The 15,500-nt window shown below is 50.3% G+C and overlaps 1 protein-coding gene across 6 annotated transcripts in view; it reads left to right on the top strand.

Moving 5' to 3' along the window:
• Positions 1–15,500, top strand: part of LOC119389906 (eukaryotic translation initiation factor 4 gamma 1) — a 126,998-nt gene that overhangs the window by 96,939 nt on the left and 14,559 nt on the right. For 4 of the 6 annotated variants that reach the window (XM_037657331.2, XM_037657332.2, XM_037657326.2 and 1 more), the window contains 6 exons: positions 522–628; positions 1,468–1,734; positions 2,734–3,126; positions 3,516–3,872; positions 4,510–5,103; positions 7,754–7,879. In XM_037657331.2, coding sequence (XP_037513259.1) covers positions 522–628; positions 1,468–1,734; positions 2,734–3,126; positions 3,516–3,872; positions 4,510–5,103; positions 7,754–7,879 — 1,844 coding nt within the window. The remainder of the gene's footprint in view (positions 1–521; positions 629–1,467; positions 1,735–2,733; positions 3,127–3,515; positions 3,873–4,509; positions 5,104–7,753; positions 7,880–15,500) is intronic. The other 2 variants (XM_037657330.2, XM_037657328.2) reach the window with 2 other exon arrangements.

The raw sequence follows: 15,500 nt of genomic DNA on the forward strand, positions 1-15,500 counted from the left end.
TTATGGACCCTATGTCTTGCCTAGTGGTTCATGGAGGAGGTTACAATGCTGTACCGATGTACCAAGCTCAACGCGCTTCTCTTGAACGCTAGGTAGGGGCACTCCTAGCACGAGCGACGTCTACCAATTAGACCTCGTTTGATAGCCCACATCCGAGCAGGTATCATTAGAGACTGCACATGCTCAAATGTTGTTTATCTCGGATATGCTTTCTGTGGATGCTGCCGGTGCTGTCCGGAATGCGCTGCTCCACTGTTGTAAACAAGTGTGTTGACCTCTGTACAGTGTCAGTGCCTTGTCAGTAGTATTGGCCCTGATTAAAGTCTGCCCTCGCATTTGGAGACCTGCAACGAGCCCTCCTTTCAGAGGGCTCATGATATGGTCTTTAATGCGTACGTCCTCTGAGTAGTTGGTAGGGTAGGATACAGACGCTGTTTGTAGTGGGCTCTAAAGCTGCGTAACTACGTTTGTGATGAGTTTGCGGAATGAATTGGGTCTCACCTGGTCTGCTTTTCTTATAGGGAGGGAGAGCAGAAAGTCTGCCAAGAAGAAGAAGATGAAAGAGTGGAACAAGAAGGGGGAGAACAAGGAGGGTGGCGACATGGATGCCTTTGTCGACAAGGAGGAGGTCAGTATGCTCGAGGCAGGGCATATTTTTTTTTTTAGTATGCTCGAGGCAGAGCATTTTCCCCCCCTCCCAAACTCTGCTAGGCTGTTGAAATCCGAGCGATTTTCTTTTGTTGAGTCCAGAAGCTGTAGTGTTCAATTCTATTTGCCACTGAATTGAGCAAAACTGGCACCGTAAATTTTCATGGTTTAGTGGCTGGAGCTAATGGCATGCCTTCTGTAAGGATGATGATGACTATAGTCAGATACAACTTGAGAAGTCTATGGCATTTCCTATTGAAAGGCGGATGCACACAAGCCTGCACCAATGGGCGTGCACTCCAGAAATCAGGCGGATGGCTGGTGAGCCTGCCTTCGGAGAACATAGTACATGAGTAGGACTATTTCTTCAGTAGTGCAGGCGATTGGCTGCCATGCTTTAGTCATCTGGGCAGGGCCTCTGTGGACTTCTTAAGTTCTCTTCGACTGTAGTCATCATAGAAACAGTAATTGGCTGGTGTGTGGAAATTCTCTTTGGTGTACTTGCCATGCTTTGTTAAGTAAAGCTTATGGAAAAAACTAGGTTAGCATTTTTTCCCCCTTACGACTGGGCCCAATCTGCCCATCTGGCACGCCGTGACTTAAAAATGAGACTGTTGTTACCTGAACATGGAGCTTGGATGGTGACTGCAGTCTCTCAAAGCCATGTAATGCAGCAGCGCCCAGGCAGGCTTTTGCACTGCAATAAACAGCTCTACGAAGAATGCATGCACTCTGCACTCCCTGAACTACCGGAGAGAGAGTGCCTGCATAGCACGATCTGATGTGCCACACACTTCTCTTTCGCTGGACTAATTGCAGCAGTCGGCAGCCCAGCCAAGTGTGGCAGCCGCTGTGGCTCCTGAGGCCCCTGCCAGGACACCCACACCCCCAATGAGGCTCAGCCCCGCACCCCCAACCTCTGTTGCGACCCCAGCAGTTGCCGCAGTCACACCTGCCGCCACTGGCCCCACGTCTCCTCCCGCCGCAGAGCCTGCACCCGCTGCACCAGCAGCCGCTCTGGCCACCGCGCCCACATCACCCGACCAGACGGACTCCTCTGCTGGCGAGGATGAGCAGCACAGGAAGGTGGGTGTCACGCCAGTCTCTGCGATTAAGTACTGCATGGTATCTGGCCACTTTCTCAACTTTCTTGTACAGGGCTCCACGATTGAAACGCGATGCTCTGAGTGCATGGCTGCTGGTGGTGAGGACAGTAAGGGCAAGAGCGTTTGTGACACATGGTGATTGCATTCTGTTAAAGTTCTTAAGTCTGTGTTTCTGAGTTGCCGGTGGAGCCCTGCTTGCCATGGCTTCAATACACTGTACTGTTTTGCCACACCACGTGAAGATGCTGGAAGGGGCGGACACATGTTATGAATAGTTGCAGTGCTCCGCCGGCGCCGCCGAGAACCACAGACACTGTTTTATGGATGCAGTTACCATGTGTAACAAATGCTCTCGCCATCACTTCACTCGCCTCACTGCCAGCAGCTGTGCACTCTGTGTATCTTGTTTCAATCCCCAAGACACCTTGTACGCACAAGTGAGTGCAGGAGTTGGACCTCATTTTGTAGGTTAGCGGCTAGTGTCGTGCTGCTGTGCTCGTAGGTGAGGGTTCAATTCACAGCCATGGTGGTCGCATTTCAGTGCGAGTGCAAAGCAAAAGTACTTGCGTAGGTAGGCTTAAGTGCACGTAACTCCAAATTGCTGAGAATGATCCGGTCTCCCACTGCCGTGATGAATTTTTGTGCTTGTGTGAGTGGGTTTCACTGTTAAATGCATGCTTTGACGTTGAACGAGGTTGAAGGAAGTAAGAGGTGGCAAAAACTTTGTGGACCTATGGACTTGGTCCTTCTGGAACATTTTGATTGATTCGGGAAAATATTTACTGTTCTTCGTTTATTGAGTCCACATATCATGCATCGACATAGTGCATGTGCCTCTAGTTTCTTTTATGCGTTGTTAATCTCCCCATGCATAATGGCCATGTTGCCTTGTTAACCAAGCCGAAGTGCTCTTATCGAATCTCAAGGCTATTCGCGTAGAGTTGAGGGGTCGTCTAAAATTTGTTTGCTGTTATTGCAGGCGGTAAAAATGAAGAACGAAGAGAACCTGAGGGTCTCTCGGGAGGCCGCTGCCGTAACTCCCACTGCCACGGGCGACGGACTGGAGAAGGGTGACGCGGAAGCTAACGAGGACGTCTCCGAGGCCCCGGCATCTTGTCCGGCGGAAGACATGGAAGACGGCGAAGAAAACGAGGAGGCCGAAGAGGAGGATGAGGAGGAGAATGGTAGCAAGGAGAGCGGGGACGCCAAGGCTCCCGTGCTCAAGTACAGCTATCGCGAGGACCAGTGGAGCCCCCTGAACCCGGAGGGGCGTAAGCAGTACGACCGGCAGTTCTTGCTCATGCTCCAGGGAGAGCCCATGTCCCTGAAGAAGCCATTCGGCCTGCCCAACCTGGACGTCATCAAGGACACGGTACGTGCTCGCAGTCTCTCTTGTCACCCTTTCTCGACATTAATAAAAGCATAGAAGACAACATTTGTTGTTTTTAACTGCACTGTTAATGATTACGACCTAATTTGAAAGGAAATAAAGTGGATGAAAAAGCACCTTTCCATCGATGGGATCCGAACACGCAACCTTATCTACAAATTGAGTTACAACTGAAGGTGCTCCCTCGTCCACTTTGTTCCCCCTCCTTTTTTTTTTAACGCAGCCTCTGGTGGCACCTCACAAAAGATTACAGTAGTTGGTTTGTGCCAACTCGTTCTCGTTGTGTTTTTTGTGCCTTTCGTGAGTGTATTTTTCTGTACCGCCTACGCAGCACAAAGTTCCCCAACCATTGCTTGCTTCTTTTGTGACAGGCCATGCAGCACAAGCTTCCCGACCTTCCGCGAGGAGGCCCGTACCAGGGCGGTGGCCAGTCTTCCATGGGTGGCGGCCCCGGCGGAGGAGCCATGGGTCGCGGTGCCCACCCCGAACACTTGTTCATGCCTCCGTACGCGCGCAACGGCGTGGCACGGCCGCCCCCCGGAGGGGGTGGCGGCGGACCCGGCCGGAGGCAGAGCCAGCCTGGCCGTGGTGGGGACAAGCCCAAGAAGGTGATCACGCTGTCGAGCTCGCTCAACCAGGATGTCAAGCTGCATGCGGCACAGAACGCCTGGAAGCCCTCGCACAAGTCGGCCGCCGAGATTGCGGATGAGGAGGCTGCTTCAGCCGAGGCAAGTGGCGTTTTACAGCGAAGCTCTCATGGTGTATCCCGTGCAGTAGTAGTAGTCACACATGTCGCGTGACTAGAGGTGGGAGTGAATCAAGTAGGGATAGTAAATTTGACGTTTGAAGCAAATAATGATTTGGTCAAATAATTTCGAATTGAGTAGTTCAGATGTCACATTAAAAGAAAAAATGAGCATTTTTGTCATTACCCCAGTAACGTGCACAATATATTAGTTGGAGCTAGGCATGTTTTTGTTTGAAATGAAGTGGAAGCCAGATTGTAATAGCAATAGGGAGAAAGTTACAATGCCCCTGGCACTTTTTCAGAGTGAGTAACAACTTTATAGTAACAACTTTATTACTTTAGAGAAGGTAGCTTGGTCACTGGTTAAGCAATTGAAAGAAATTTAGAAATGTAGAAATGATATCATTCAAGTTTCAGGTTTTGCGTGGATCTGTCTTGTGCCGTGTACATTAGGCACCCTTGGCATATAGAATGGAATTGCAAAAGTGTTAGCATTGATATGAAATAGCACCATGGCTGCAGTCCTTTCCCTTTCTTTGTCCCTCCCTCTCTCCTGGTCTTGGGGCACAATAGGTGAGGGGCCTTCCATAAAACTCCTCGCCTCGATCTTTTTCCAGGAGCTGTACCGGCGGGTCCGGGGTATTCTCAACAAGCTGACGCCCCAGAAGTTCCAGTCGCTCGTGGAGCAGGTGCGCAACCTCGAGATCAACTCAGAGGAGCGCCTCAACAAGGTCATCGACCTGGTCTTCGAGAAGGCCCTCGACGAGCCAAACTTCAGTGTGCCGTATGCGAACATGTGCAAGCACCTGGCCATGTTCGAGGTGCCCATCGCCAACGACCCCGAGGGCCGTATGGTGAACTTCCGTAAGCTGCTGCTGCTCAAGTGCCAGAAGGAGTTCGAGAAGGACGTCAGCGACGACATCCGCAAGGCGGATCGGCTCAAGAAGATCGAGGAGGCCACCAGCGAGGAGGAGAAGGCCAAGCTCATGGACGAGCTCCTCGACGACGAGAAGAAGTCCAAGCGGCGCTCTCTAGGCAACATTCGCTTTATAGGAGAACTTTACAATTTGAACATGCTGACGGCGCCCATCATGTTCGACTGCCTGCGGCGGCTAATCAACTCCAACGACGAGGACTCGCTGGAGTGCCTCTGCAAGCTCCTCATCACGATTGGCAAGGAGCTCGACTCGGCTGCTGCGAAAGGAGCACAGGTCAGTGCCCGCGTTGTAACGATCTATCGCCGTCATCCCTTGGCCTTCTCTACAGCGGGCTTAGCATTAGCAGCTTCTCATTGGATGCAAATGTAGAAGTATAGAAAACTGGGTTAGTTGGTATGAATTCATTATGGGAAATTTTCACAGCGTGCAGACAAGAACACGACAAAGTTGTTTGTCTTCTTTCCTCATGTCCATGTCTGTTGTGCACGCGCTGATGAAATTTCCGATAATGAATGATGCAAATGGTTTAGTGAGTGCAGTAGCTGTATTGTCGGTGCCAGATTTGTGGGCAGTATCGGGTCTCCTCCTGTTTGCAAATCATTTGCAAATCAATTCTGCTACAGTAGGACTTTAGCAGGTCGCGCACTAGGTGTATGAAAGTTAAAATTATGTTCATTAGGGTGAATGCCATTTACAGAAGGCTCTTCCTAAAGGGTTCAGTATTTGTCTGCTAGCCACTCATGTGCGTTGTGCCTCTTAGAGGTGTAGATCAGCTAGCATTCTACACGACTGAGTGTTCTGCCTTATTTCTTTATTTCTTTCTGAACTGTCATTTTGCAATATCTTTGATACCCCTGACACACTGCAAAAGTAAAAGTACTTTGCAGTAAACCCTTTTTATTACTCTGAAGGACCCTTTGGAGAAAGAACTCGTGCCAATGACACACAGCACCACGTTAAGTTCCTTAGGTGGTTCATGACTTCGCACTTAGCTCCGGTTCCTCAGCTGAACACCGAAAAAGAAGGGCACTGCTCGTTAATCAGCACGAGAGAAAACATCTTAAAAAAGCCTCACTGTTTTAACAGTGCATTTTCAGGGGGTCATGCATATTTAGAAGTCACGAGGGTATTATGGCAGCACCCAGGGAGCCTTGACTGAAAAGCTGCACCGTTGAGTTGTGTACGCTGTTTGCCGATGCGAGATCCCGCAGAGGAACTTTGTGAGGAGGGAAATACTATTTTGTCATGTGTCACTGCACATGAACGTCTTTCCAGAAGATGTCCTCTTACCCACACGACTTTTAGAGTGGCCATGTGTCGGGGGTACCACCTGCTTGTGAAGATGCACCTATTGGGTTGTCTTTAACTGTCATTAACCACGCCCCATAAGCTGACCTCCAGTGGTCCTCGAGTGTGCACTGGCGTTCTGCCTTGCGACCCAGGATCCAACTGCCAGCTTGCTGGTGTTTTTTTGGGGGTCTGGCGAGTCATGGTGTGGCAAACGAAAGTGTTCTCCGGCCTCCATCAGGCGACGCCTCGCTTCACGACCCGATGTGACGGGTGGCATGAGCCTGTGCAATATTACTTGGTGGCCTACATTTCTTGCATTGCCTGCCTTCCTTCCCATTTCTTTCACGGATGACTTTCTCATCTTTATCTCTAGAGTTGTCTCGGTGTCTTTGTGTAGCGAAGCCGGGTGACGATTTTAACATTGAATAAGTAAATGGCCTCTTTCAAGAGCGTCTGAATATGCAGGTAACTTCTCTTGAAAAGCAGGCTCTCCGTAAAGTGCGGCATTTTGACTGGGGACTTGTTTGAATGTAGCGCTGTATTTAGTTCAGTACCACAAAAGAAATGTCGAAAGAATTCACCATCACTACGTGTAAACAAACTCGTATATATTTGCACCTTGATTTGTGCTGGTGATTTCCTCTCTGGGTCCATATTGAGAATTGGGTACATTTCGATCGAGCTGTTCCCCTGGCTTAACTTCTTGCTGCACAAGGTTACCGAGACAGAACTCTTTGATTTCCTTGTTTTGACCTGCACTTTCTGCCTTTCATTTTGCTCGAACTAGCACCTTGCACTAATATTCTGGTCTGATTGCACCCACTTCCTATTTTTTTATTTTTTTCTATCAAAAGCACATTTTAATAAAGGCTGAAATAACCCACTTTTTTTGTAAAATTGTGCAAATATATTTCATTAAACAAACTTACTTTCCCTTTTTCTTTTTACTTTCTTCGTGAACGTTAAGTGACTAGCTTATACCAAAAGCTTGAGAATGCGTGGAAATGAAGCGTCCACATGATTGAGTCTTATCAGAGCAAAGAGGCTTGTAGCTGAAATAAAATAATCACTGAAATCTGCTCTGTAATAGAATTGCACCAATGCTGTGATTTTTCAACACAAATGTTTTTGAAAAGTTGAACATGTACGCAGATTTTCTTTATTGGCAGTAATTGCCCTCTCGTCATGCACTTAGTAGTCGAACCCACATGTAACATATTACCGTGTTGATCGAACAGTCGTAAAGTCTTCTTCGAGATATTTTCGATCTGCAAAATATTTTGTATATCGGATTACCTATATATATAGAACTTTATGATCCCCTTCAGATTGTTATACTATCAGCTTGACTGTTCTGAAAGATATTGCTGTCGTTAAATAATGGCTCAAAAGTTTGTTCCTCATTCACTTGCTCTGTTGATAACTTGCTTCACATTCATAAAGTATGGCAGTAATTTTTGTGCTTGGTTCTTGGATTTTTGTTTGGTTTTTCTTGGTTTGCTTTCCCCTAACCTTGCACTTGCGCACTTTTTTTTCCTCCTCCTTTGTTTGCCCCCCCCCCCCCCCCTCCTCCTTGGGTCCGTCCGTAATCCACACCGCACTCGCCGCCACTGCCACCGCGGTCGACACGCAGGGTGGTAAGGTGAATCCTAAAATGCAGCTGGACGAGTACTTCCGCAAGATGGAAAACATCGTCAAGAAGCGGGAGGTCTCGCTACGGGTCGTCTTCATGCTGCAGGACGTCATCGACCTTCGCCAGGTGAGAGACTCGTGGTGTTCTCTGCGTCGACAGGTGCCACATAGACTCGTCCAAGGGCCAAAGCAACTTCGCAGTAAATCTGTCACATTTTAACATGCGCCATAATAGTAGTACACTCAAACCTCATTATAAAAAAGTCGCATCTGCCACGAAAATAACTTCGTTATATCCGAAAATTCGTTATAAACGTTTATTTTTAACACTGTATCTATGACAACACTAGTCTTCATTTACTTCGTTATAACCGATAATTCGCTATATCCGTGTTGTTTTATCGTGGTTTGAGTGTACAGTCGAACACACTTATAACGATCTTATCAGTTATAACGACCATATTTCGGTGCCCTTACATTTCTCCTATGCTACCCATTGAAATTGCATCCACATATAGCGAACACTTTTCAAAGCCTCCTACTTTTACAACGAACTCTCTTCAGACACGGTCGCGGTTAAAACAGGCCTTGTAAAGCACGAGAGAGGCGCGAGCACCGCACGCTGATTTGGGACGCTCACTTTCCAGCCGTTTCTTCAGTATCAGAATGGCAGTGGGGAAAATAGGAGGCAGCATGAAGCCTTGCGATCAGCTTTTCTGACGCCGTTCTCTGCAGCTACGACCGCTTACGATGAACCTGTGCCTTGGAACGCAAGAAGCCATAAAATTCAGTAAGCGATAACTTTTCAGTGCCTAAAAGTTCTTTCGTCTTCTCGGTAACGGCAGAGACCGGCCGATCAATGATTACAACTTCCGCGCGATGCCTTCACGGATAAGCATATCGGAAGAGAGCGAAGGCGATGTGACGGCTGGCTATGAGCGTGCCATTGCGACTTATTGCCGACTACCTTATCACAGTCATCTGCAGCTATGTATCTGCTCGGCTGCACGTGTGCAGTGGTGGGAAACCTGCGCCAACTGGCGATTGCTGCTCCACACTGCTCCAAGAGAGTCTGTTTTGCCTAATTTGCGCCATTGCTGCGCCACAACGTGGTGTTAGGAACCGAAACTAATGTTTCGTGGACAGCGCGCTTCGTTAGTGGATGTACGTCGTGGTCACCATCTTGAGCTGCTGCATTTGTTAATGGCGCCACTAGCGTCCCAGTCGTCGTGACAGCCGACGCAATCTAATTCGATATCAGTGGCAACGGTACAGCAGCACTAGCACACTAGCTACCCTAGCAGCACTGCAACCGCGCCGCAACCTTCGCTTTCTGCAAGCGATGCGCACTCCTCGATGCTGATGCTCTAGCTGTCCTGGCAGCGGACGGAGGTGCGTTTGTGTTGTCGCCTAATAAAAGCGTGCAGTATGGTTACGACAGAGCTACGCTTGCTGTGCCGTACGCGTACGTTTATCGTAATGGCGTGAGTGTAGCGTGGTTTCTAAGTGCACGATCCGCAACAGCGAGCTGCTTTCGTTTCTACAAAGCGGTGCGCGCGTGAACGCGGTCCGGCACAACGAGCAGCAACGATCGGCAACTAAATGCTTGCAGTAGGCTTAAAGCAGCGCGACGCGACAGGCATGCCCGAGAAGTTAGGTGAATATACTTATTGCGACAGGGTTGTCAGCGATACGTCATACTGGCGCGGTCGTCGGTGGCCGCCACCTCACATTCGTTCTTTCCCTATGCTTGCATCGCTGCAATCGCGCGGAAGTAGGAATCATTTATCGACCGATTTCCGCACTTTCGAAAAGAGACCACTGTGGCGTCAGCAAGTTCAGTGGCGCAGTAAACTTTTATTGCGTAAAACGTTATCGCGGCAAGTGTGTGTTTTCCAGCTAACTTGTGCCAAGGGTTAAAAAATGCAATATTAGAGGCAGTTGAGTGAAATCATTTACATACTGCTGACAGCCACCTTGCGCACTGCAGATATTTTTTGTTTTGTAAATAATTTGTTAATTAGGATTATTTAACTCAATTGCTAAATATTGACTTTAGGCAAGAAGTGGGATTTGCAAAGTTAGAGAGCGTCTTCACAAACCCCATTGCATTATTTGCGAGAAAGAGTCTCACGTGTACCATTTCTTCCGAGCTGCAAAGAAGCCCGAGAAATACGAAACAAAAAAAAAAAAACACGTGGCTAGCGCTTTCGCGCGCCGCGATTGTGCTGCACTCAGCCGTGGTTTGAGCGAACGAAATCAGCTGCGGCCGCGACTCGCCGGCTTCGTCACAGCTAGTTGCAGCGGTAGGCCGATAAGTTGGCGGTAGTTTCTTGGCCTGTGTCAGCCAGTTGGCGCGCGTGACGGTGCAAGTTTTAGCGAGCGCAGGCCAAGCGACAACCGCCAACTTATCGGCCTACCGCTGCAACGGAGCCGGCGAGTCGTGGCCGCAGCTGATTTCGTTCGGTCAAACCACGGCTATGGTGGCTACCACGGCTGAAAGCAGCACGATCACGGCGCGCGAGTGCGCTAGTCACGTGGATCTTTTTTTTTTTCGTATTTCGCGGGCTTTCTTTGCAGCTTGGCTAAATTTCTAGGCTAAATTGGCTAATTCTAGGCAGCTTGGCTAAATTCTAGGCAAAATTTTCTTCCTCTGTGTGTTTCATTAAAAGTCCATGCCTGCTCCAATCGGTTGTGAGCGCGTGCGTTTCAAATCTAGCGGTGGATTTAGAAGATTACGTAGCCTCGCTGGCCAATCATAGCCGCGCGTGCTTTCCTAGCCAGTCGTATCAACCCGCGCCGTTTCTGTACCTCAAGTGTCTGAAAACATTGAAGGACCTTCAGGGAGACCTGGCGGCTGTGAACGTCGGCTTATCAGCAGAGTTCTCGAGAGAAGCAACATGTATACGCTGATCCACATTAACCTTAACGGCAGCACGTAGCAAGAACTAAAGAAAAAGAAAGTAACCGGCAAACTTACCGCAATTGTTTTTTAACGGCGTGAGAAGGGTTGCTCATGTTCGTAACGTGTTCGCACAGAGGTCATATTCTGGGACCGCCTACTTTTGGCAACATCGTCGCTTTGCGTGACGTAAAAACACGCGTGTCCAGTGAACTGAAGCTGCTACTTGCCCGCCTTCTCTCAACCAGCCTATCAGCGCGCACAGAAAGGCGATTTTGAGAAATCTCCTTTCAGTGCGCGCGAAATGTTCAGTGGTTTTAAACGGCAAGGGCAGCAAACGGAACATTACTTCCGATTGTACGCGGCGAACGCGCATAGCATAACTAACAAAAAAAAAAAAAACATGGCTGATCCCTCCGTCATAGGAATCGGTATAACACGAAAGTTAAACGTGTCTTCACAGAAGTAGTGCTTATTGTGTAGTGATATGAGAGCTTGTACAATGTCTATTCGTGTTTGGCAGCTATAGCACCGTTTGACGTGGATGCACCCATGTTGACAGCATGTCTCTATCGCGACGACTAACGCCCATGATCATTATTAAACCGTTGTGGTAGCTGACGATGTGATATTTGGACACAGCGAATCGTGAATCCCGCGTAAAGATGATATCAACAAGCTCATAATCAACACTGGTACCCGGTATGCGCTTCTTCAAAGCGTCGTCAATTAAGGAGAGAAACGGCACGGTGTGCGCTTTCTAGTAACGGGTAGCCGACGCCTGTGCTCAGGCATACACAACACACACTGCGCTTCAGCAACACGGGAGGTAGAGGTTCGTAGCCTGAGCCGCAAACGCGTGCGTCCCGCTGGCCTCTGTCTCGCAGGCGCTGCTCTCGCTCACCAAGGCACGACATTCGCCCGTCGAAATCGCGTCCTTTCTGCAACGCATATTGCAGCAGTTTTGTTAGTCGGTGTTCTCGCAATTGAAGCAGTCGGCCGCGGAGAAATCCCGTTGGTGCACGTGGAAGCTACTCCGTTGAGCCGACGCACGCTAACACGAAGCCAAAGGCAAAGAACGTAACTGCGTCAAGCGTGCCTCGGCGACGGCAGCGCGGCCAGTCTACCTCTCTGGTAACGAGACGCGTTAACCATTACCTCCGATATCGCGTGCAATCTCGGAGGAAGCGCTAGTAAGTGTCGATCGTGAAGCATTACTTCTTTTCACACCTCACAGACGGCGGCACCGCCCCGCTCCGCCCGCCGCGAAAGATATAAGGCGCGTTCGCGCCGTGTCCAGCATCTCCCGAGTTAGCTTACTCGGTAGCGCGTCGGGCGCTTGCCGTCGCGGTCGCAACGTCGTGGGTTCGATTCCCAGCGGGGTATATTTTTCTTGGTTTTTTTCTTCCTCACCCGTTGGCGTCCATTTTATCAACGTCATATCCGTGACGGATGTACTTGGTGGACCCCGGCATAAAACACTTTCGTGTTAAAAGAAAAAGCGGGAAGGAGCACAGCTACGCGGAATATCGCGGAAGACAGCGGAGCCGCAACGCGGTTTAAATTGCCCGCCTTCGCGGACCCGCGCGTGCGCAAACCGGTTCTCCCTCGACAATCGAAGCGTTCCCGCTGCAAGAGCCAATGGTGAGCCGCCTCTCGGCGTGCCGGCAGCGCCCGCCAATGGTGTGGCCGCGTGTATCGCCGACCTTTGTTGGGCCGATCCTCCCCGACATTTTTGCTGTTCTTGCCGGAGGCGAGCGAGGCGGAAGCGGGGAAGCAAAACATTCGAGCTCTCAAACGACAGCAACATGGCGACGCGCGGCGGTGGTGAAGAAGGCGAAGACGTGAGATGGCTTTGTTGACCTCTGTGCTCTCGCTAAGTCGTTGCGGTTATTGGCGTTCGGGATGGTACAGTTAGGCCGCCGTGTAATGTCTGGTGTTCCGATGACGCGGACGGTGTGTAGTGCGTGCGGTTGCGCTAGTACCTCGTAAACGTACGCTCGGTGACGCTCAGTAGGAGTTTCATGCAATACTGTGGTTAAAGGGGCACCAAGCCTATACTATAACACCGGCGAACGTGAAATTTCCTTTGAAAATACCAGTAGTCCAAACAGTGTTTACGTCGTCGTCTTCTTTTTTTTTTTTTTTCAACGTCGGCGCCACCCTGCAGTGTTGACGCCGCTTTGACCACGGGCAGCATGTTGCAAGTCGTGTTGGGCGCGACGGTACCGCGTACTGGGCTACTCCAAAATACTGAGCGCGACCAGCGGGGGATTGCGTTCGCACCTGTTTTGAGGGGGGGGGGGGGCAGCAGCAGCTAGGCGAATAGCGGTGACTCCCGATGTCGCGTTTGCGATGTCTGGCGGCCCCGCAGTAGTTAAGCGTCGCGCCATTCTAGCCTCCGATGCGCTGCGTTATATTGTGATTAGTGTTCATGTTTTGCGAGGGCTTGTGAAATAGCGTGTGGTATAGTTATCCAGCGAGACGGCAGTGGGCACGTGCAACCCATAAAATTTTCAGTGTTGCGCGTGTAATATACACGCACACATAAACACCTACAAGCGTACATTAACGGCTGCCCCCCCCCCCCCAAAAAAAAAAAAATCTGGCTACGCCCATAGTGCAGCGTTGGCTCAAAAAGATAGGCCCGTGTATGGTCGGGAGCGGCGCGGAGCAAGTACGCTGGATACGATCCTCAGCAAATGAGCGCGTGTGGTACATCCAGGATCAATCCAGTAAAGGTGTGAGCCATACGTAGTATGCGACGCGCTGCACACAATTGGCTAGGGAAGATCGGCTCCACGCGGTAAGTGCAGTGTGTGAAATGGAGGGGTTCCCGCAGTTGCCACTTCCACTTATACTTCGAGCTTGGCGGTTCTTTTTTTATCAGCGGAGCTGTTTGACTCTGCAACCGCCGTGGATACGCGACATGAAACTATCGTCGTGGGCTGCGTGCGCTCTCCCGCTGCGCCGATTTGTCCGGCGTGGGATGCAATAACCCGGGTGGGAGAGAGAACGCATACCTGCCAAGTCTCCCGGATTTCGAACGTTTCTCCCGGTTGTACGGGTCGCGGGAAAATCTCCCGGAAATACAGTTTGCCCCGCGCGTCCAGTGCTTTGTCTGGCCACGTGAGCAAAGGTGTCTGGCCACGTAGTAGAAAGGATTCCTCTTCTTTTCTTTTTTTAACGATGGTAGAAAGGTTCAACTCAGTTTCATTGCGCATGAAGTAGCTGTGCACTTTGCGCCGCAGTGCTGCCAACGCAAACGTGGCGCTGCAGCCGCGTCTTGCCGGTGATGCGCTTCTCAGTTTGGCCCGCAGAGCTTCAGCCTTGATACGCTTAACTATTCGCTCGCTCACTCCGGTGAGCTCGGCGACCGTCCGGCGCACTGCATTTGCAGACAAGTCACGCTGACGGCGCCTCACTCCAGCGTAGACGTTGCAGATACTTGCTTGGTCTCTTTTGATAGCCACTTTCTGTCACATTTAGTGTACAGCTTCTTCGGAGAACGAGGCGGCGAGTTTGCGGCCGCACACGGCTCAGTCGGCATCGCGGACGCCATGTTTACTGAGAGAGCAGGCGTGAGGAAAACGGTGGTGCTGTTACCTCGCCTTCAAAACTTTGTGTCACTACTGCTTTAAGTGGAGAGCTCAGCACTTAAAAGGGTAGGCGTTACCGATGTCTGTCGAGATAGCGCGTTCGCCAGCGCTCGCGACCGTCCCCGTCTCAACGGCACCCCTTAGGGTCCCAATTGCCCGATGAAATAACTGGTAAGCAAGCGACGACAGGCGTCGCACGCGGAGCGATGTTATCGCAAGTGCCCTTCGCACGACGGTGACGGCCGGGTCGTTTCATCTCTGCTTCAACCGCGTTCGTCCCTAGCGCTAGCGCGCTTTCACTCGCACGTGAAACAGACGATGCGTAAGCGATGTTATCGGTTTGGACTCTGTACCGATCAGCGGCGACCGCAAAATCCCGCTGTCAATGTCCATATAATTGCTATCGCGACGACAACGCACCTGACCCCTCTGATGGGAGTGCGCCGGCATCGTGGTTTCGGTTTCGTACTCGATTGTGATGCACAGACCATTTTTGTTCCTGTTGTCGCTTTCTTTTTTTTTTTTTCCCCCACTCCCCTCGCGTTTGCCCCTCTGACCACGGCGGAGGGGCCCCAAGCTCTTGTTCTTCTGTTCTCCCTTGTACTCCAGCTGGGAAACGGAACAACGGGAGGGGGGGGGGGGGTATACAAAAGGACGTAATGGCTTGGGGGTCCAAGTTGAGTAGGGGGTCCCCCTACTCTTAAATGCGGAGCATTGTCGCACCTGCGGCGAAGAGTACAGTTGGGCGGTTCGAAATTTTATTGCATTGGGTGTTGTTCTGTATAGTTCCTCTTACCAGGAGTTCACTGTATTATTAAAATTCCCAGTTACACCTATTGAGTCACAGTGGAAATGCCAAAACGATTGTCTGTCACATCCACTGGAATAGGCACGCTTGTGAATTCACAGAACTGTTACTGAGTGAAAAACAGAGCTACAGGTCCATGTGCAGAAGGCAGGACACACTATGCCAGAGCTGCACCTGAAGGCTGGTCTGTGTGGTAAAGTCCACATGTAACTGCAGTTTGCTTTGTGGTTCGTCATTGCACTACAGCCACAAGTTCCAGGTGGAAATACGAATGTTGCTCCAAATTACTGTCTCGTACCTTTGTCGGTGGCACTGTTCCCAACAGGCAGCAATTCCCAATGCCACATGGCTGGTTGTGATCTTTAATTGCACGTAATTTTTGGGCCTACTTGATAATATAACAGAACAATCGTGGGCAATTGAGAATACTCTCTCCTTG

This window comes from Rhipicephalus sanguineus, chromosome 4 (assembly GCF_013339695.2).
Source record: "Rhipicephalus sanguineus isolate Rsan-2018 chromosome 4, BIME_Rsan_1.4, whole genome shotgun sequence".
NCBI lineage: Eukaryota > Metazoa > Arthropoda > Arachnida > Ixodida > Ixodidae > Rhipicephalus > Rhipicephalus sanguineus.